The 23181-nt window shown below is 43.4% G+C and overlaps 1 protein-coding gene across 1 annotated transcript; it reads right to left on the bottom strand.

The window, feature by feature from the left end:
• Positions 1-1626: 1626 nt before the first annotated feature.
• On the bottom strand, positions 1627-22074 carry HHIPL1 (HHIP like 1). Its single transcript, XM_029964145.1, is given in 11 exon segments — positions 1627-2334; positions 4998-5080; positions 6903-6984; positions 10007-10152; positions 10458-10584; positions 12417-12745; positions 13025-13168; positions 15420-16066; positions 20794-21026; positions 21029-21201; positions 22058-22074. Coding segments are annotated over 11 exon segments (2499 nt in total). The 3' UTR covers positions 1627-1816.
• Between the last annotated feature and the right edge of the window lie 1107 nt (positions 22075-23181).

Raw genomic sequence — 23181 nt, 5'->3', positions numbered from 1 at the left:
AGACAGACTGCTGCCTCAGAAGATGCTGCTGTTCAGAGACTGGAAGGGATCTGTCCTTCTTTCCCTCCTGGACTTTTATTTGGAGGGGAGAAGAGATCTGGTCCACTGTAAATACTTTATGTCATGGTAGAGATAGTTGTGATCGTGTGTATAATGTGATGTGGTATTTATTTGTATAGTCATTGTAATATATTCCCTTTTCCCCCACTTTGAGTCTGGTGTGTTTTGTCTGGAAAAACCCATCTCACATTAGGTTGAGATGTGGGAGGGGGGAATGGAGCTAGGGAATTGGATTTTGGGGCTATCTCAAACCATGACAATACTGATGTTCTGATCATTCTCATTCAATAAAATTTTCAAGCATGGAGTGGACAAGTAATTGCAAGACATTAATAATAACAAAAACAGTCCAAGGGTTTAGTCATTGCCGACAGCTAATGCCCCCAGGGAACAAACTACTTGATTTCAGTGCTTACAACTGGCTGAACACTACAGGCTTTTTCTTTTATCCTTAAAAGTAGCATCCCTATTTACCACATTATTGTTAAGGAATGCTTGCTGTTTCCATCACAGCTGTTTTTCTGACAACACTGAAACACTGCTTAAGGCAGGTCTATAGCTGCACCTGTGGCCCAGACACGGAAACCTTGGGAAAGTCGTGTACGAGACAACAAGGTATGGGCACACATCACGTGGGTTTGAGGTCTTGTTTGTTTACAAAGCAAAAAGCTATGATTTCTTAAAGCTTAAATTTGGAATGCAGTAAGTAGTTATCAAAAGATGGGGAAAAAATAACCAAGCAAAATACTTTCATATGCAGGGAGACCACAAGAGGAGAACATGTGTCTCCAATCACTACTCAGGTGAAAAAGCATATTTTAGACAAAATAAGGGTTTTTTTTTTTGTTTTTGTTTTAATATCCCCTAAAAAGAGTTAAATATTACAGGATTATTACTTCAGTATATTACCTCTTGTGTAGTAACTCATACCTATGAAATCTGAATGCTTGAAACATGTGGCTTCATATAATTTGGGAGAGTGGAGAAACACATACGAAGTATCTTCAGGGTTAAACAGGATAATGATCCTGTTAATATAAAAAGGGACAGATTTTCAATCCTGTCCGTGTAAAAGGGGTCAGATTTCCTTTCCACTGGGGTTAGTGTAAACTGCAGAAATATTTTTCCAGGCAGTATGTAATGGTTTTTTTCTAAATAATCTGATTTTGCTTAGATACAGTTATCCTTGATGACCACTAGGTTTATACCAATAAAAAGGATTAGAGAAAAATAATTTTTCTTTAAACTAGTGAGTGGAAAGTTAAAAAAATATATACTTTTGCATTTTGCAAAGAAAGGCACAGATTTACACATTAAAAACTGCTGCTCAGAGCTGCAGGTGGCAAAGCAAGGCAAACAACACAAATGATTCCATTAGAGCAAAACACAGTCATTTGGGAATTTATTTTTTGGCAAAACACTGTGAAGCACAGCTGAGGAATGCTGTATTTTGAAAGGGAAAGGGCAACAGGATGCATCCCTTTTCTAATCTATAAAGGCTGATGTTTGAGGTTTTCTTACTAAAAAACCCATAGAAAAGTAGTCCCTGCCCACAACACACTGCTTCATTTTACTTATTCTTTCCCTCCAAGGCACATGCATGGGGACAAACATGAAGAAAACCACGAGGTTACTTTGAACAGACGCAACACCCTCCAGACAGGGCACACCCTCCGCAAAACTGCAGCTGGTTTAGAGGGTTGGGCAAGAAAGGGATGTGCTCCAAGTCCCTCTGCTGCCTTCCCCAATTCCCCTGTCACCAGTCTGCCACCTCCTCCCGGCTGCACACCACGCCAGCATCCTCCTCGTGCGAGCAGTTGTGTTTGCCGACGTCGGCGTGGGAGCACTCCAGCAGCGTCCTCTCCTGCCCGGAGCACTGGACATCATCCAGAAGAATGCGGAGGGAGGTCCCTTCCCCGAATTCTGCCTTCTTGGTGGCCCGCACCACGTAGGGAAAGCCCAGCTGGCGGCACACCACGGCGGCGGCGGCCGAGCTCCAGCCGTCGTCGCACACGGTGCCCCACTCGCCGTCGATGTAAATCTCCACCCGGCCCCGGCCGCGGCCGCGGCGCCCCCGCTCCATCAGCCGCACGGCGCCGTTCCGCGGCTTCTTCTTCCTGCGCTGCCCCCTCTTCTCTGCTCCCTTCCTGGGCTTGGGGGTCCTGCCACTGGGCGCTGCTGTGGTGGGGGTTTTGAGGTCTGGCCTTCCTCCCCATGGGGCCTCGGTCGTGGTCTCCAGCCGGGGTTGGGGTACCGGTGCTTGCATGATAAACTCTGTTGGGGAAAAAAACCGGGAAACCATGAGTCTGTCACTCTGTGGACAGTACTTGAAGACAACTATATGAAACCAGTGCTGATTTTTTACTTATTTAACTAATTTCTTGCAATTTGCCTACTTGACCCCGTTGAGAAGTGACAATGCTCTCAGTGAGCCAGTATTTCCTCAGCAAAAGAATGTCGGCTGCTTTCAGTTAGCAGAGAGGACTGCAGGGCAGAATGCCAACACGTGAGCCCTCTCCCAAAAAGGAAACTCTAAGCAGTTTATTGGCAAATAAGCAAAATCTCAGCCTGGCCCTTAAAGGGTGGGCGCTGGAGTTTCAGAGTCAGCAGAGGACTTCCCCACCATAGCCTTCTCTCCTGCAGAAAGCATTCTAAAGACAGGCACTATTTCTGCTCTTCTCTTCATTTCTAAGGATTGGATCGTTACCAGAGGAGAGCGTGGCCTCCCCACTGGGTCAGATGCTTTATTCAGAGGAGCTGAAATCAGGAACATTCAAAATCAATTCTCTCTGGCAACTGGAATGTGCAAGAGGAACAGAGTTGCCAGGACAACACATAAAACAGGATTTGAGGTTGGGTTTGTTCTTCCTTATGAAAAAAAAAAAAGAGCCTTGAACTCTGAAGAGCTGAAAATTCTTTGCTGTCACAGTTTCCAGGCATTACTGGACTTGCTTATTCACATGTGCTTTATTTTTAGCTTAAAAATAAGTTTTAGTTTGCCAGAAGGAATCAATTCAGAATTTCTCAGAATAACAATCAACTGAGCTGGGGCAGTGTCACAGACATTTGTAAAGACATCATGACTATTTGAATTATATCCCAGATTTATCCACTCTCATTCATCATTTGCTTTGTAGTACAAAGAGGAGGAAAAATATGACTGTCTTATTTGTACTTAATATCTATTGTCCCCAGAAGACAAACCCTTGCAGTGGTCCATTCTTTTTTCCAGTTACTGCTCTTTGAAGAGGAATTGTGTTTGTGACATGAAAATATTTCCCTTCTTTGGTAGCTGAGGTTCTGAAGGCAAGAAATGGATTTGAAAGCCTTACCTGTGCACAGCTCAGTTGCCAGAGCCTGATCTAGCAAGGCACTTAAAAATCCTGGAACTCATATAATGATCTGTAGGGCTGTATGAAAGCTAGTGGTCACCTGGGACTGCTTTTCACCTCACTGAATCAAGTTGTTATTATATATTACTCTTTGTTAAGCTATTTATAAAATACACTTCCAACAAATGCACTCATCCAGCTAATGCAAGCCACATGCCTTACTGATTCTGTTACATTCATACTAAATACTAACCAAAACAGTAAATATTTAGACCTACACATCCTTGTTTGCATGCTTCAGAATCACAATGTTCGTGTTTGGTTTTCACCAAAAAGTGAATTTAGTTCATGAGACACTTCATAGAATCTCTGCCACCACTTCTATGTTTTAATTTATGATGAAAACTAACTTGTAAACAAACCCAAAATATCTACTTATCTGTATAGTTTAAAAATCTGAACTTTGGACTTGCACAGAGAATAATGTATAAGCAGAAACAGAGATAGAACTGGTTGAACATGAAACAAGTTACTAATGTTTGGAAACTGCTGCCCAGCTTGCAAAGGAGAATATATCTGAAGATGTGCTGAATGCTCAGGCATGTCAACAGTCAATAATTAGCCTTAGATCTTGTTCCACCTTAAAGACTCAATCTTGCAAGGTGCTGAGTGCCCTCATTTTTCCCTGAAGCCATAGCTGCGGGAACTGTCAGTGACTCAAATGCAGTGTAATATGATTAATGTAATTAAAAATTAAATAAAAGTATCCTGACTTTAGAGTACCCTGACTTTATAGTCCCTACAGTGATATTAACTTTGTGACAAAGTCCATAGAATATGCTGACTTTGAAGGGAAATTGTCAAAGTACTGCCTAGTGTGTAAATTAAATGCACAGGGGAAAAGAACAGTGATACTGCCTAATCTAATCCTGAGATTCTAATGTTGTATTTAGGTTGTTGTGTCTAACATAAATAGTACTTGGCTTGCTGCAACTTCAGCTACATCACTGACTGCTCTTTACTTTCAATACTTCATGCAGTATGAAGCAATCAAGAAGCCCTGGAGGGTTTGGGTAAGCCAAAAGTTCACCTAAATGGCTGATAACTTGTTCTTCTGGGAGCATTTTATCATCCCATATTCTCTCACTTTCAACTAACAATGATTCAGCCTTCATCTTGCTCAATGAGCTACTTCCCAACCCTTCAGCAATCATATCTTTCATCTCTTGAAATACTTCTCACAACCTGAAGCTCTGCAAAAAATCACATCACTGAAAAGCACCATTGAGCACAGGGTCTCCATACAGTTACAGGGAAACCCAGTTGGTGGTAATGAAACAAGTACAATGTAGCATGGAAAAGGGAAATTGTACAGGGCCAGAAACTACAAAGCAAATTTCACATGGCCAGGACAGGGGAAATACTTTATGCCTTATTTGAACCAACTCTTCAGATCCAAAACAGCTGGTAAGAATTACATTTGAGGATACTCTGAAGAGTGAAGTTCTGGATGGTCTCCACACATGTGGAGATAGTGCAAGTGTGGAGTTTGTATCTACTGCCAGCTAAGATGCACCAATAATAAGCAGCAACAGTGACACTCACTCTCCTTTGGCACAAATGGGATGCGCTTGCTTTTTACTTTCACTGGCGATGGCTCAACTCGGCATTTTCCTGGTGGTGCTCTCCTGTAAAAAAAGGGACACGTACAGTGCACAATTAATTCCTTTCCTCTGGCATTGCAAGCTGTTGCTTCCCATTGTTTTTCTATGAATGTAATGCTCATCGGAAAAAAATAAATGTCTGTTTAAATGATGCAAGTAATCTCTTACAGTAGAAAGCATAACTAAACAATCACAGATCTCCACTGATCAAAGTCCAAATATTCACAAGGCAGTGGAGTCCTCTGGCTGTGTTTTCACTTGCCACTATTGAATCCATTAAGGAAATAAAGCATTGGCAAGTTCAAGCACTACAGAAAGAGATTAGTCAAACTGAAAATAAAAAATACAAAACTAGACAGTGTGTATCGAACATCTGACATAAAGGTCATGTGTGCACAACTTTTCAGACTGTCTTCATGGAAAGAAAATAACACACTATTATTCATTCAGAAAGCCCAAACAAAGGTAGTGCCAAAAATGCTTTAGTTTCAGAAATGAGGTCTAAGTGTCTCCTACAGGGGCTCTCTCTTACTATAGTGCATTATTTTGACACAGATTTGTTTGCCATAGAGGTATATCTCACCTCTGAGAAGTTACATGCAGTTCCTCACCACTTTTTCCTATGACAGCCGTCTTGTTAATCCTCAGACTTCTTCAGAGGTTTTCAAATTGGCTCAAAAATGCATGGTGTTTGCATTAGGAGAGTATAACTCCTTTGTTATTAGGATTGTTTGCATCTGCATTTCTGTGGAAGGCAGAGAGCTTTTCTCTCAGCTACCTACACAAGGATGTTTCCTACTTTTATGAATTTTGCTGTGAGTTTTTTCTGTACTCTGCACATGAACAAACCTTCTTTTTAAACTTAAACTTACGACTCTCTTTTGACTTCTGCTTTCCTTATTTTTGCAAAGGTTGCATAATACCAGACTCTTAATACATAGTTTACAGGAACTCTTCTGCTGTGTTAGATAATGGAAAATGCTCCTGACAGAGGAGAGTTGGAGGAGAACATGTGACAGCTCTGGGGTTATTTAACTTTGGGGACTGGTTTTAACATGAAACTAGACAAGTGGTTTTGTTCAAAATGCTCAGATAGCTAAAGCTGTAAATTTAATCCATATAAAACAATAAAAGCTACAAAAATCTCACTCTCCATTTCTGGCTGAAAGCAGCTTGGTGTTTAGCCAATAATAGTAATGCTTAAAAAACAGGAAGATGGAAAAAACATCTGTAAGTCTTCCCATAAAACACAGCTATTCCCTGCCTTGCCCAGTCTCAGATACACACACGTGGAATCCAGAAGGTGTAACAATGATTCTGTTTTCTTGACCAATCCATTTTTCTCTTTGAAATATTAAAAGAAAATGTACTTTTTGACATTCATTTCTGATTTGCCCAAGAAAGCACTGCAGGTCATGCTGGTCCAGCTTCAGCTGCAGCTGCCTGGCCACAGGGCTCTTGTGGGAGATGCGGCTGGATACAAGGGATGGAGAGGAACTGAGAATAAACACCTGGAGAAAAACTGCCTCCTTTCGGGCAGGAATCTAGAGCAACTTTGCCCAAGAAAGACAAGCTACCTATAAAATACAGCTTTAGCATTCAGGAACAAATCTCCCAACCCACATGACACTGACAGGCCCCATAACAAGTTGGCACCAGGCAGCGCAGAGCCCCACGACTGCCAGAGCAAAGCAGACCCACAATGGGTTGCTCCAGATGTTCCTTGAACAATCTTCACAGAAGGGCCCATCATGGGAGAAGAGTTAGTGAGTCAGACATCACTCACCACATCCACACCTGGACTCACTGCACCACACCCAGGCTTTGCAACAAGAACCTCTCATACCTGGAGGTGTCCACCACTTTGTACACCACTCCATTGGGAGCCGTGGCACTTGGCACACCAGTAGACATGAAGTACAATTCCCCTGGGAAGAAAACAGGCACAGCCATGAAAACTTTCCGTGGAGTTTCTGTCCTGTACAACAAAAAGACATTAACTCTGTATCACAGGTCAGAGAGCATCGGGAAATGCAAACCAGCATGGAGGTCTGGATACTGGAGGAAAAAAGGCAGGTTAAAATTTGGGGTTGTAGTGAGAGTTTATCTGCAGTTCGTTGACATAAAATACTCTTAGTGGGTGGGACCTTTTACATAGCATCATATTATTTGGACAAATTTCCACTGCAAGTTCACCTGCCCAGACTTCACTTGTCATCTCATTCTGATCTGTGTCCTTTGACTTCTCTAATGCAAACCAGTCAAAGCTTGAATACCTTTGTTGAAACGAAATGAAAGGAAATTAGGAAAGTTCACTGTCTTCTGCTCATTTGGATGAAGCACTCCTTTGGGTGAATGACAGCAGAATAAGATTTTGCTTTTCCTTTCTTTAGGACACTCACAAAATGAGATGTATCTCACACAAAATGCATTTGGTTCATCACACCGCTGTCAGGTCACATGGATAGAGCTCGACCTTCAGCCAAACAATGTCCATCACCATTTATTTGACTTATTTTCTCTTAACTGCATTTCTATCCTTCTTCTCCTGTTGTTCAGGGCAGACTGGGATAAGCAGTCCCTCTGGCACTCTTTTGCCAGCTGAAGTACTTGAGAGGTGCAAGAAAAGGATCAGAGAAAAAAATAAATTAGCAATATTTAAAAAAAAAAAAAGAAGAGAAAAAAAAAAGGAGGCAGTGGAGACATGGAGACTGGTTTAGTGAGCAAGGCAGATTTCTTTAGGTGCCCTATGGGTACCCTACAGGGAAGAAGGGAAGGAGCAGAGGGGTCAGAGTGAGCAAAGGAAGGTGTGGGAATTGGTGGCTGCTGGTGCTAAGCCTCCCTCCTCCTACCTGCTCTCCTTGTGCTGCCCTGGGCTGAGCTCCTCTTGATGCTCCCAGGGTAGAAACCAGCCATCTCTGGCCACCACTGACTGGTTTCTTCCTTTTTCTGGTGAGCTTCATTAATGACAGGCCAGAGGCAGCCCTGATCCAAACAGAGATGGGAAACACCCAGCACTGCATCTTGTAGTGCAGTGATTTGTGCTTTACATCCTGCCTCTCTTTCCTGAAAATTATCAGGCAGAAGTGTGGATGCTAAGGCCATGAAGCACACAGGCTACACACATGTGCCCCACAGACATGGCACAGTGCCTGGGGTGTCCTGGACATTCCACTGCCCAGGCACAGGGCTTTTGGCTTTATAATGGCCACGCAATGAGCCAAAAATATAGATGTCTCCACCAAATAAACACATTGACTACACCAGTCAGATTAACATTCATCAGAGCAACAACCCCAAAACTCAAATACTTCTGTGAAGAAAACCTTTTTAAAATAAACTGTGAAAAAATAGTAAAAAATTAGATTCCCAGCACACAAAAAAGGTGCAAGATAAAGCTGTTCACTGAAGATAAAGCAACCTCACTACACTGTTATCAACAATTTTTTTCCCATTACTATAAAGCAAACACAAAGCAACTACCTCTGAAAAGATACTCCAGCCCAAATCTCCACTCAGCTCTATTGTACTTAAGGTACACATGAAAAGTGCAGGGCAGAAGGGTGACAGTGTTTAACTCCCACTTTGTCCAGAGTCTGTTGACAGATGCAGGACAAGGGACATGATTCCCACGTGCATGAGCAAGGGCCACCATTAACAGCTTGATATTGCGCTTGACATTAAGATGATTTGAACTAAGTTACTTGATTTTAGGATAAGATATCCTTCTCACCACAGCACTGTGAAATATCTCGAACTTCCATGAATATTAACCATTAAAGAAATTGGAATTTAACTCAAAGAAGAAAAAAGAAAAAAAAAAGAAGTCAAACTTTCAGGATAATACTTAATTTGGATGATTTGCATTTACAAAATAAAAGTTGCATTCATATGATTTGTGCAACATCCAAACTTGACATAATCTGCAGGAAAACCAGATGTTTAAAAGCTGGGGCATTCTGGAAGCAGGTGCTTGTGACTGTGAGCCAGGACCCCCCTGAAACAGGGCAGAACACAGCTCCTGCGTTGCTGGGTCACACATGTGCTGTGTCACTCAGCAATGGTGCTGAACATTGTGGGGCTCGTGCTCCCCCCATTTGTGTCCAAGGGCTGCAGGGGCTGCATGCTCTGCAATAGCCTTATATGAACAATGGGAGCAACCACCAACTTTCACCCCAGGATTCTTTATTTCCTCCTTTTCAAATCACAGCATCTCCCTTCTAGAAAGTAAAATTTCTCCAGTTTTGAAAACACAGTTGTGCAAAGCTCCACTGAGACTGTATCCTTCAGTCCTATGCAAGGGAAAATCCCAGGTGACACTAATAAAATATGGACTTAAGCAGCCTTTTGCTGATGCCTCACTCGAGACATAACACATTCTGCTTCACCTTGAGAATTACAAATATCTCAGCCTAGGGTGAGCAGGTACATGATTGCTGTTCATGACATCTGCTTCCCTGTATCCATTAATAATGCCCACAGTTTTCTTGACTAGCCAAGAACATAGACTTGCTCTCACTTGGGTATCAGCTTCTCAGGCTGCCAGGGCCTCCATTCCCCATGGCATGGCACTGTGAAGAATGAGGTTTCTTTTCTAAGTTGTGTTTTATTCTCCTTGCCCCCACTGTTACCTGTTCTCCAGAGGGTAGGTATGCAGGCAGCAGCACAGTCCAGTGCACCCAGAATCAGTCCCAAGGGAACTGACTCTCCAATTCCCCCTGCAGGCACTCTATGGCACACAGACCTCAAAAATTAGCATTGTAACTTTGGGTTGGTGTTTAGGAGATGCTGGGAATCTCACCCACCCATTTTAAAGACTGATAGACTCATGCTCTGCCTCCCCACCACCCGCTGCTCCCAGGAGCCCTCTCTGATCCCTTCTCTGGTGTTTTAGTCTGAAGAGAAAACACAAATATGTCATCCAGTGTGACAAAAGAGTTAAAAGATTACCTGCTTCATCTTCAGCGAAAGAGATGATGTATTGGTAATAGTTATTGATAAGCCCAGGGAACATGCACGTTTGTCCTGTCCCCATGCAGATTTCACTGTACTGCCACTCTCCAGTAGCATGATCCTCCTTCAAAGACATCAGGCGTCTGCAAGGCAAAAGAACACTTCCACAGCCCAACCAAGGTGATTTATGAACACTAACATGGACACCTGACAGGATGCTTAATGCTTCCTACCCACAGTAGCTGCAATAGGAACTGCAGCTTCTCTGAAAAATGAAGAACTGTTAATATTAAACCAAATATATTATACACCCTGCATGCAACCCCTTGTCTTTCAGTGGCAACACAAACTCATTAAAAAAAAAAGAGGGCAGAGTTTAAGTACCATAAGATTTGGGGACATTTTGGTTAGGGGTACAACTTGATGAGTGTCCAAAGTGTTTACTTACCCACTCATAAAATCGCCAAATATGTACAGGCCATTCAGGTTTGGAGACTCACAGCCCCGATAGACATAACCTCCTGTAACAGATTTCCCCATTTTGTGTGGATACGCATAAATTGGGAGCACATCATCTGTAGGGCAGAAAAGATCTGTGGCTTGTTTGACATGCACTGCAGAATAGCTGTTTATCTAGATTGTTCTGAGACTAGCAGCATGCAGTCAGGTTCACTGGAGCACCTTCTATTTAAATGAAGTGATGACAGAATTGTATTTAGTTTGATATTCACCTTTTTGGAATCACATTTGATAGGCCTGCCCATTACCAAGACTCACTGAGACCTCACTGCTCTCAAGTCCTTCTCCCACTATAGCCCATCTCTTTTAGTGCCACTTCTGGCCCATTTCTACAGAGCCTGGGTGGTTTCGCTAAGAATTCGCAGGTTACTCTTGGAGTCACCCCATCCATGCAGGAGATGTTTGCTCAGTGCAGTTTTTTTTAGATGGTAAAAGGAAAAAAAGAGATGGGTAACTCCAGAGTGCAGGCACTGATGAAAAGATATGTCAGATGTCAGCACAAATAGCTTCTCTTCCTCTGAGATGGGGAAGCTAACTTGAAAGGGCCATCAAATATTTATGGTATGGCAGAGGCTTGATGTAGTACTGGCATATTCATTTAAAATATAAGTTAAAATACAAGACAGACATAAAACAGAGGGAGATGTCCTGATTTTGAGGGTCTTGATTTGGTGCCTTCTTCCCTTTCTTTTGAAAACTCCTGGGTCACAGTTACCTCATGGTACCCGCTCCTTCCTGTCCTCACAACCTTTCTCTCTGACTGTGTAGCAAATGCCTCAAGGAGCAAACCCGGCCACTCTGCCAGTGAGGAACTTGCACCAGAGGCATTTCATCTAAAGCAGGTGTTTTCTACACTTCAGCTGTACTTATTCTAAAAGGGCTGTGACATTTCACTGTTCTAACAAAAGGGTCTCTAAAGGCATCAAAAATTGTTCTGAATCCCTGGAGACCTCAGTACAGTGCCTGCCACGAATGCTCACGTGATGCAGTCACACAGGAGAGCACTAAACGAGCTCTCTGACAACTGCTTCAGAAAGGCAGTGTGAAAAATCTGCTCCCTGCTCTCAAAATTTTTATAAAAAAATACTTCATCACTACCACCGTAATTATAGCTAAGTTAATAAAAGGGAGAAAGTTAAATAACAGCACATAGGACATAGCGTGTAGAAGAGAAAAAAATCAGAATCTCAGCTGATGCAAATCAGTTCCAGCCCACTGCCCCCCTGGATCTCTGGAGAGAGGTTCCAGCATAATATGTGGTCCACGTCAGACCTTGCAACACAATACACTCTGACTTCACACGTGCACTGGAATTTAGCCAGGCAGCAAATACCCTGAATCCAGTTTTGATCAGTTTAAAAAATTGAAAAAAAATAAGCTTTTCCTTTTTGGCATAGCTAAAAGAAGCAAAGATACACCATACATTCAGATACCTGCAAAGCAGGCAGTGTGCATATGGGTCGATCAGCTTACATAATATGTTTTTGCTCTTTTTTTAAAAAATAAGGAAACTACTTGTGAGTTATGGAGAAAAATACAATTGCTGCAAATTTTTCTTGCTCTTGCATGAAAGCTTATTTCATGTGGCAAAGACGAAATTGTCCCCTTGTCACAGAATTACCAAGTAATTTGACTAACAACACAGACCACCTAGAAAAACAACAGCTAGCCTGTTTCACTTTCCTCCTAATTCAGAAACAATAACATTTGGACTTTCAATATTTATGTCCAAGTCAGTTCCCTTCTAGACTGAGACAGTATAGATTTACATCTCAAAGAGGTATGTTTACCACCAAGCAGCCAGGCTTTGAGGGCAGGAATTAAAAATGATGGCTCAGAAAACTGTGCAGTGGGAGATGCAGGTAGTTTAGAGAACACATCTATTTACCCATTGAAGAGTTGGCACAAAGTTTTTTGTCATAACAGCTGAACCCTTCCCTCGCTCTCCAGCCGTAATTTTTCCCTTTCTCGACGATGTCGATTTCTTCATATTTATTCTGCCCCACATCTCCGCAGAAGAGCCGCCCTTTCCCCTCCTTGGTGTGAGGGTCACCCCGATCAAAAGAGCAGCGCCACATATTCCTCACTCCGTAGGCATAGACCTCAGGGCGAGCCGTAGGGTCACTGACAAAAGGGTTGTCGGGAGGGATCCGATACAGGGGCCCACGGTCGTTGTTGTTCACATCAATCCGCAGCACTTTGCCCAGCAGGGCTGATCTGTATTGGGAGAAGAAAAGAAAAAGAGGAAAAGATAAAGAAATAAAACTAGACCTTGCTTAAACATCAGAGATGGGGGTTTTGGAAGGTTTAGGGTTTCATTCTTTCTGTCTAGAAAAAGACGAGTCTCTGAATATCTCTGAAAAAGCAACCATTTCAAGATAATTTATTTTGCCTCCAAACAGCCTTCAGGTGGCTGGCATTGACTTCTCACACCCCACTGCTCCGTGGAGCAGTGCTGGTAGCCTGGAGGTGCAACAGGGATGGATCCACACTTACTTGTTCTGGGCATTTCCAAAGGTCCCAAAAGGATCCCCAGCCATGCCTCCATCTCCAGTGAATATATAGAGATATTCATCATCTCCGAAGAGCAGCTCTCCTCCGTTATGGTTGGAAGCAGGTTCTTCTATTTCCAGGATTATCCTAAATGAAAGCAGGGAGAAGGCAATTATCTACACCAATTACCTAAGCAAAGGGCAGAGCAATGTCATGCCAATGTTGCCCTTGACAGATGCCAAGGTTACAGGTCAGTTTTGATACGAATTCCTCCACATCCACGTTACTGAATTTTGCTTGGCCATAACTGATTTTCTAAACTTAAATAGTTCCAACATATTTTCCAGATTACAGAAATGCCAAATTGTGCAATATGGAAAATCTGTGAAATCACACGACAAGATATATTTTTATTACTTATACTTTTCCTCTGATTCTTTCTTCCTCCTTGTTAAAGTTCTTTTTTATTTTTCTTTATATTTCTTAAAGAAAAGGCCCCTGAGTTTATATCCAGTCGTAAACTGCAAGAGAAAGGACTCTAGTCCATCTGTGCATCTGTACAGCATTTGGCACAATCCTGACAGGTTCTTTCAAGGTAAACATAAAACTTTTCAAACATTAAGGAATAGTTGAATTTTCACAGAGAGAAGAATCCTTAAATGAGAATTACACACTCAGGACCTTATGAGTTTAAAGAGCAGTTAAAAGCAGCCCCACCAAAAAACTGACATTTTGACCAAGGTTATTCAAAGGAGTACCAACAAACTTTACCTTAATATTAAACCCAAACTCTCTCTTTTATTTGTTTATTTTATGCACCTTTCATAGTAAGGAAAGGGTGAAATATCTAAAGTATAATTTTATAGAATGGTAAAGCCACAAATCTATGCAGTGAAGGTTTCCAGGTGTAACAACTGAAGTTTATTTCACTCCAGCTTTTAAAAAAAGTCCAGATTTCATGCTTGCAGTGCATGAAAGAAAGCAAATTATAATATTCACTTATACTGCTTCATTTTTAGCTAGTTTTTTTTCCCCGTCTGAAATACTGATAGTTATTGTGAGTTGTGGGAAGGAACCCAACTATGGAGTTATTGTCACCTCCTGTTAAATGTCACCACCTCTGTGATAAGGTAATTGTGCAGGAGTGCACAGACTCCAACTAGCAGAAGGAGCAAAGGAGGATCCCGTGCAGACACAGAGGTAAATCTTCCTCAGCCTCTCAAAGAAGATGGAAAAAACCCAAAATACATTGAGCAAGTATCTGAGGATAAACAGACACACGCCTTTTTGCCGAGACAACGCGCACCACATGTCAGCCTGAGCTCCCTCTTGGGCAGCAGCACAGGATGAAGTCAGTGGGACCTGTGCCTACACAAGCACAACAGGACCACAATTCTGTTTCCTTAAGCTTTTGCTGTACTAACCATAAGCTAAATAAGCAAAGAAAATGTTACAAACATAGACCCTGAGGATTTTTAAACAAGACAGCTCGTGGGCCCTGACATCTGCAGGTTTAAGGTCCTGACTTGCTTTCCTGAGGACCACATTTAATTCCCCTTGCCTGTCATCTACAGTGCTGCTTACACTGAATTGCTCTAATTACTTTATAAACCACTATCCCCTTTCTATCATTAGGCTACATGCATTTTTGAGCTAGAATCATCCACAGCAGAATATTTGGAAAGCCCCTGATTCAAATCACATATCAAGCAAATATCTTAGCATTCATAACATTCAAAGATCTCTCAAAACAGTAGATCTATGACATGGTTAAATCTATAGATTGACTCCACAAACAAGACACATATTGATGTGGATCAACTGCAGGACTAGACTCAAACAAATTACATTTCCAATCAAAATGCACTTCGTAATAACATAGTGGCTTGCATTTTATTTAATTTGATGTTAAATTTCTAATATCACAGGGTTGAGGTGTTGTTCAGATAAAGAAACGTGGGACCAAATTTGCTCATACTGATTTTGGAAACCTTTGGCTTCAGAGTGAATTTGCCGATGTCTATTTTAAAGTGTAATCATAACAATAAGAAAACCAACTAACAAAAAAAAACAAACCAGAAAAAACTCCACACCCAACCAAAAAACCAAAATACTAACTGTAAAATAATGTTTCATCCATGTTCAGTTAAATCCTCTGACATACTAGAACTGAGAATTGTAAATGTTTTATCCCTGAACACTTGCAGTTTATCCATGGAGGACACACACATTCTGTACTTCAACATGCTAGACATGGACTTGGACTAACGTGCTAACACACTGAATTGCAAGAACAATATTAAGCTAAATAATTCCCATTCATTAATAGCCTTTAAAAATGCACAAGTTGCCCTCTGAAATCTTAAATACGTTTGGTAGAGAAATGTGTATACAATACCTTTCAGAATTATGGTCCAAGGCATTCATGTCAGTAGGAGAAATTCTGAACTCACTGATCCGGATTCTCTCTTCGTAACCAACTTCAACTGAATAGTAAACATAAACTTTACCATTAAATTTGAATTTAGGGTGGAAGACAATACCTAGAAACCCTCTCTCATCTCCTTCCCACGGGGAGGTAAGTACGGCTTCGCTGACGTTCAGAAATGGCTTTTCGAGCCTGGATCCATCGGGGAGGTAAGTCCACACCAGGCCAACCTGCTCTGCAATGAAGAACCTGTGGGTGCCATCGTTGGCGTGCACCATTGCAACGGGATTGCGCAGCCCGTTGGCCACCTCCACGAGGCAGAGCTGGAGACAGCCCTCCGCGTCAGCGGTGACTAACCCCAGGTTTTGGTTAAGGTTCTGGTTAGCCAGCAGGTGTGGGAAGCAGTAGTCGGTGTCCTCCAAGGTCAGATAACGGCAGAGTTTTGCCATGTTGTTTTCCAGTGCAATTAACTCTCGGTCTGCAGAGAGGAGGCGAAAGATGGAGCGGCAGTTCTGCCACACTTGCGTGCAATAGTCCTGGCAAAGTCCTGGTATCGTCCGCACGGGGGTGGAGGGATCTTCGGCATCATATGAGTGAGCTGCATATGGAGAGCATTCCTAGAAGGAGAGAAAAAATCTCAAGTCATTTCTTGGACCAGATTTGAAACAGTTGAGCGGTGATACTAATTGAAGATATTTAATCTTAATTACAAGATACATTGTGGTTTATTCTGAAGATATGTTAACAGAGGAAAAGATCTTAAAAAGGGGGTTTATCTCAGCATTTGTGGAAATGATCTTCAATATTCCTGGTGAAAGCTGGCTTCCTCATGCTTCTTTATTCCAATCACAGCAATGGTGCCTATGTTGCTACATCACCCTAGGGATGCACTGGGGAAAAAGAGACCTTTTCTTGGATGCTGTGACTTTATCTATGAAATAACAAGAAGATTCATCACAGCACAGAAGTGAAACCAAAGAGTTAGCTGGGAAGATTCAGGTCCTGTATCTCCAGACTGATGAGGGAATGGGAAAGGCAACCAGGGCCAAAGCCTGCAACATTCATACCTCATCATCTGATAATCCAGATATGCACCTCAGACATGGATAGGATTTACAGCTTGGAAGGAGTGGAATGAGAAAGTAGAAGAGGGGAGAAGGATGCTCTCCCTGCATACACCATCCTTGCTTGGGTCCAGCTGCCTTTGCTAGTGGATCTTTGCCTATAGACAGTTAATACCCCCAACCAGGAGTGGTGAAATCTCATGATTTCTCATAATCATGACATGGCTCACCAAGTTCTGCGAGGGATTTCTGCGAGCACCAAAGGCCACAATCCAGGCAATGCCCACTGGCCGCACCTGCAGCTCAGCCTTTGTTTATGGAAGGTGCAGCCTTGGAAATCTACCTGAGGACTGGATCAAGTTCAGACAGTTCATTGCATTCTCCACAGTGAGAACTCCTACAGTGCATTCTCCTTGTGAAAAACTGCATTCCAGTAAACTGTCTGTAAATTACAAACTGACCAAAGTGACTCAGTTCTGCTTTGGAAGGGCTTTTCCTTGTAACAAACACACAATATTGTCCAGTTGTAATGCATCTTCCCAACAAGCACTTCAAAAGTGCTCTTCAAAAAATGCAACATGACTCTGTGGAGGCTCAGTTATTTTCACAGGGTAGATAAACAACTGAGGCAAGAAAGATCAGAAGAGAAACTATACTACTTGAATAAATTCTGTATTTTTTATTCCTAGCTTACATTTCTTCTTTTTTGACTAAGCAAAACCAGCTTAGTAAAAAGAAAAAAAATAGAGGGAACTGTTTCTAAATCTATAGGGAGCTATCTCTTAATGCAGATTACAGCACTGCTCAATAGCTGAAAAGATACAACATTTGAGATACTGAACCGTTTAAATTAGCTGATAAGTACACACAATATTTAATTTTTATTTTATTTTCCATTACATACCATAATAAACTGAGGGGCCATATAACAGATCATTAGTGCACAATAAGCTTTCCTCCTGGAATGTCAAGCCATTCATTGCAAAATGAAGGTTATTATGCCCTCAAATGAGCAGCAATGAATGTGGTAAAAAGAAGATTGCGTGTGACACAAATCATTGAAATTACACAGGCAGACTGGGTAACGCACTCGGCTCAGTTACACGAGGTGTGCCAGGGAGAGGGACAGAAAGAGAGGGAGCATTAGTCCATTCAGTTGTAATGACTGAAAATTTGGCCTTAGAAAGCAAATTGAAATGACACAGAAAGGGAATTTGATGGGGGGGCTGGGTGAGAGCTCAATATGTTGTTGCCTATGGAGGTTTCTCAGTCAGAGAAAGGAGGCCCCTCCGCTGAGTACCCTGGTGTACCTCAGTTCTCTGAATGCATCTTTCACGGCAAGCAGTGATCTTATGCACTATAAAGCAATGCCCTGGCTTCAGATTCAGAATTAAAAGTAGTCCAGAAGTATGACTTCCCTGTCGCTTTGCCTTGCAGGCTGTTCACACCAGCCTCAGGTGTGTTTGAATAGCAATTGTGGGCAACTTCTTCCATCCTTACCATATTCCTGGTGGCATATGGCTAATTACAGCAGCATTACACCGACAGTGATATTCAGAGATCTATCATCAGCCAGACAGTACCCAAGCATGTGCCTAGGGTATTTTCCAGACACATGTGAAATATTTTCCAACTTTTATTCCATGAGAGATGGAGCCTCATGCCTGATCCTGAGTTTCTCTGCTTCTGAAGCAAATGTTGTGGTCCTTCACCCTTCACATTATCCTGTCATGTTCGCTTAGCTCAAAATACCAAGAAACTCTACCCTTAGTCACAGCCCAGCATCACTAATAGTTCTAAATTCCCATTTCCAAATTACATGGTCTGTTCGTTCATTTTCAACTACAATGTGGTCCAAAGACCAAGGAAACTAATGGACAAACGATCAGTAACTTCAGTAGCACTGAAAAGGGTTTGCACTATGAAAATGACTCATCAGAAAACATTAAGACAAGCTAGCCAAATCCATCCTATCTATTCCAGGAATTCAGTGGCAGCTACTTATCTGAGGAATTACAACAGTCTGAATCTGAAGGAACACCCACATCAAACAATGGCTTATTTACTGTTGCTGTGAGCCTAGAGGAAGCAACAGGACTCCTCAGAAAAGCATTTAACTTTCACTGTATCCCTGACCTTCCTTGTCCACCTCCATCTGGAAACTCAAGCCTTTAAGCAAGATGTTCCTTGAGAAGCAGAATGAGGCATCTGCTCTTTTATAGTATGGGAGAGAACAGAAGGCTCCAGGGTAATCTTATAGCACCTTCCAGTATCTAGAGAGGCTACAAGAGAGCTGGAGAGGGACTTTTTTTACAAGGGTGTTTAGTGATACGACCAGACAAACTGAAGGAGGGTTGATATAGATTAGATATAAGAAAGAAGTTGTTTACAATGAGGGTGGTGAAACACTGGAGGAGGTTGCCGAGAGATGTGGCAGGTGCCCCATACATGGAAACATTCAAGGACAGGTTGGATGGGGTTCTGAGCAACCCTAGTTGAAGCTGTCCCTGCTCGTTGCAGGGGGTCTTGGACTAGATACCCTCTAATGCAAACTATTCAATTATTCTACAAATTTAAGGGAAGAATCCTCACCACAAGTGTAAGCTGAGACACTTGTCAAAATAATTTGATCACATTTGAGAGAAATCAGGAATTGTGAGCAGAAGTGTGCTCAATAAGCCACAGAAACCCACTTATTAATTCAGGTCTAGGATACCAGTTGTATATACAATGGATGAATGGAAGCATAATGTTCTAGATTGTTTGCAACATCTGAACTTCCATTTCATGCTTGTGCAGCCACTGGTGGTATTTTGTAGCCACATCTGGGCTGGTGACGCACTGAGCTCATCTGAACATTTTAGTGAATCATTTCTCCCACACTGAAATATCTCTGTTTCTGAACACATTTTCAGTTGGCTTTCTGACAAAAATAGGAGATTTAGTTACCTCTTCCAGAGGCAAGAGTGCTTATCAGGCACTGCTAACTGGTTTCCTATCTGCAAATGACTTTTGGACATCGCTTGTTTCAGGAATATATTCAAAGTTTTTTTGCTACCAGTACAATTAGAGATGAAATAGAAGTCAAGTCTCTAGAAGCTGATGTGGAAAAGGGTTGTCTTTCTCTTCATGCATTCAGGAATCCTGCAAGAGGTATCCTGCAAAATGCTAAGAGCAGGATTTCTGAAAAGCCACTTTGATCCTGTCTGAGCAGAGCAGACGAGACTCCACTGTCTGAGTTAATTTAAGATTTACACTTGCACAGCGCAGAGCCTCCACTGTTCTGTCTCAGGGGCATTTTCATACATGTGAGGGCACCACTGATGATAGGGTCAGAGGCTTTGCTCTGTGCAGACTGTGATCCTCCTGTTATCATATCTGGCCACAGAACAACAACCCTGAGTGGAAATTCCTCCCTGTGCAGGATGGCCATCACAGAGGTTTCTAGGCCACATCCTCAGGCATTTTTCTGTGCCCATCATCAGGACTGTTAGCACCTGACACATGTTAAAAGCATCTCAGGATGGTGTAACCCAAAGCAAAGAAACCCACCTGATCCCATTAATTGGGCATAACGAGGAGCCTGATTTGTGCAGGCAGGTCCCCCATGGGTGTCTTCACCAGGTCCACTTGTAACTGTTCACATACCAACCTCAGAGCACTGCTGCTCATAAATTAAAGCAGAACAACATCCCTGTTCCTGTTTCAGACATGTACCAAAGAACAAAAGGTCCACTGGGACACCTGATGATGGACAGGTGCTCCTGCCAGTGCATGGGAGCATGTGCCTAGGCTGTTGCACTATCTCTGATGCACTCATGTGTGGGCCAATGCACCCATGTCTTGGCCCAGGCATGAATACCATGGCTGATGCACCTGTGAGGTGGTTCCTGTACTCCTGTCCAGGCCTGGGAACTAATGCCAAGGCTCACACTCCCCTGGATAGTCCAAAGACTCTGTGCCTAGGCCAGTGCATCCCCCTGGGATCAATGCACCCATGTCTGTTCCAAAGCATCCATACTTGGGCTTGATGCAGCCCTGCTCGGGTAGATGCACACACACCTGGGCCAAAGCCCCACGACTGGGCAGAAGCATCCATGCTGATGCCAGAGCTCTCTGTGGGGAGTGGAATACCCTTGTGCGGTTGGTGATGTTCCCTGTGCACTGGAAGACCTTTCCCTGTGCGGCTGGAGCCTCCAGCGCGGCTGTAGCCCCTGTGCGGCAGGAGCCCCGCTATGCAGCAGGAGCTCCGGGAGAGCTGGTCCTGCAGTTGGTCTCACCTGGCAGAGCAGGTCCTGCAGGTGCCCGGCGCAGGCGGCGTAGCTGTGCCCGTCGAGGCGGGCGCTGAGGCGGTAGAAGCGCTGGAGCAGGGCGCTGTCGCGGCGCGGGTCGCAGCAGCCGAACTCGCGTAGCGGCGGCAGAAGGAGGCCCCGGGGCGGCCGGAACGGCGGCTTGAAGTCAAGGCACTGCGGGTGCTGGCGGCGCGCGGGGCGGGGGGCGAGAGCGGCCGCAGCAGCAGCGCCAGGGCCGCCGCCAGCCCAGCCGCGCCCCGCAGCCCCCCGCGGGCCCCGCATGGCGCTGCCCCCCGGGACAGCCGGGACAGAGGTGGACGCTGCCGCCGCGCCCGGAGGCTCGGCCGGCCCGCTCCGCCGCGGGAGAAGGGGCGCGGAGAGCGGCCGCCCCGAGGTCTGTCAGCGCCGGGACGGACGGCCCCGGGCTCTCGGGGTCGCGGCGCCGCTCAACGCACGGACACGCTTCGGTGATGGCTTTGGACGGGCGATTTTGGTTTGATTCCGCCCAGAGCGCAGCCGGGCAGGTACTTGGCTGGGCAGTCAGCACAGCGTGTCACACACCAGCAGAGTGGAGCATACGACATCAGAGTGGATCGTACTGGGAACAAATTCCCTAGGCTGACTCCCCAAGTGTTGGCTGCTGGGCTCGGTTCTGTCGCCGAGGCTTTTGTATGACCAAAACACTAAAGAATATAGCGCTCGGCGTTTGTACAAACGATTGACATATTTAATAACAAAATTTAACTTCAGTACAACCAGTGCTTCTGCATCCTTTGGCAGTCTCGTCCTGGGATGAGACTCACTGGTGGTGTCTTTATACCGTTTGGCCCTAGACAGACCAGGTGACATATGTTGCTCTATGAAGATATTCCCCCGTTCAGAATAGTTCTCCCTCCACGCTGTCCAGGAACTCTTTGCCCCCCCCCCCCCCAAATAAATCGTTGATGACACTTTTCTTACCCTAAAGTGCCTCATGGCACACCCTGGGAAAACATTTACTCGCAGTGGTGGATTTTGGCGCATCATATAGCCATATCATATGTGATGTTATCAGCTAGTAAGGTCAAGTCCCATGTAGATGGCAATTTTTCCTGTTAAACACAGCTAGCTACAGTGTATTATGTGTTTTAATATTAACACACAGACTGCCCCTCAAAGACAAAGAATGTGGAGTTCATACTGATATGCTATTTTTGACTCCTGCTTTGAGACCAAAGAACTACTGTACAGTGCATATGGACTATAAAATTACCGTGTGGCTCGGAACATCCTGTCAGGAGACCATATGTGTTACAGCATTTAATAGGAGTTTATTTTCTCTCCACATGCTTATGTAACTGCCGCTAAGGTCACTAAAAATTCTGCAAATGTGCAGGCAACCAGAACACCTGATGATCTCACCTGAGAATTCTCTGCCCTTTTATTTTTGGTCATTCAAACCCACTTTTTCATGGATGAGCTCAGTAAGTGCATTGGAAAGCACATGATCGAGCTGCTGCCCCCAAAAAGTTTGCGTGCCATGCAAAAAATGAGTATGCAGTTATGCAACCCCGTATTGCATAAAAAACCCCTGATGTAAACGCATCTCCCTCTTCATCCCAGTTTCTCTTTTATTCCTGTTGTTAACACTGGCTGCTGTTTCAGTGTTTATAATGATTTTTAAACACTGTTAATTAACATTGCAACAAAGCTTAATATATAAAGAATGGATTGCAGTAACCAAACATATTCTGGATAATGAGATTTAACTTTTAGCCTCTTGATTTGCTATTGAAGTCCTTGATTAGTTTGGCATCCATGAAACATTTCAGAAATGAAAGGAAAATGAAATGCTGTGCATACTTAGCAGTGAGTTGTACAACAGGAACTATAGATTTGATCTGCTCATCACTGCAAAACAGCACAAGATACCTTTGGTAAGTTCTCTGTGTGCATTTGCAACATGCCAGAGCTGCCAGTGTTTTGCTCTTTCAGGAAGGGCAATTTTTTGGTTACCCCTCAAGCTGGGGACTGCACCACAGTTCATGGGCAAGGCACTGCTGAAGCAGAGACTGTAGCTGCCTTGGCCTCAATGATGAGATTTTTATGTCAAAGATGGATTATTTTACAAGCTGTTGTGAGCTGAGTTTTGAGGCTTCCCAGGACACAGGTAGAAGCTCATGGACTGTATTTGAGGGATCTGTGATGTGGTGGGTAGAGCACACAGCTCTGGCTTTTCTTCCCAGCTCTGCCTAGATACTTAACTTACTATTCCCAAGACACTATCTTTCTGCCTGGATTCTCCCATTCATAAAATGAGGACAGTCAATGCTTACCCACCCTGTAGCAATCTTTCAAGATCTAGTTTATTGATATTTTTAATCACCATTTTGTTAT

The sequence above is a fragment of the Manacus vitellinus genome, unplaced genomic scaffold (assembly GCF_001715985.3).
Source record: "Manacus vitellinus isolate BGI_N305 unplaced genomic scaffold, ASM171598v3 scaffold_6_pilon, whole genome shotgun sequence".
Taxonomy (NCBI): Eukaryota; Metazoa; Chordata; class Aves; order Passeriformes; family Pipridae; genus Manacus; species Manacus vitellinus.
Note: the sequence above shows the minus strand (reverse complement) of the source record. Positions and strands in the feature narration are given on the sequence as shown.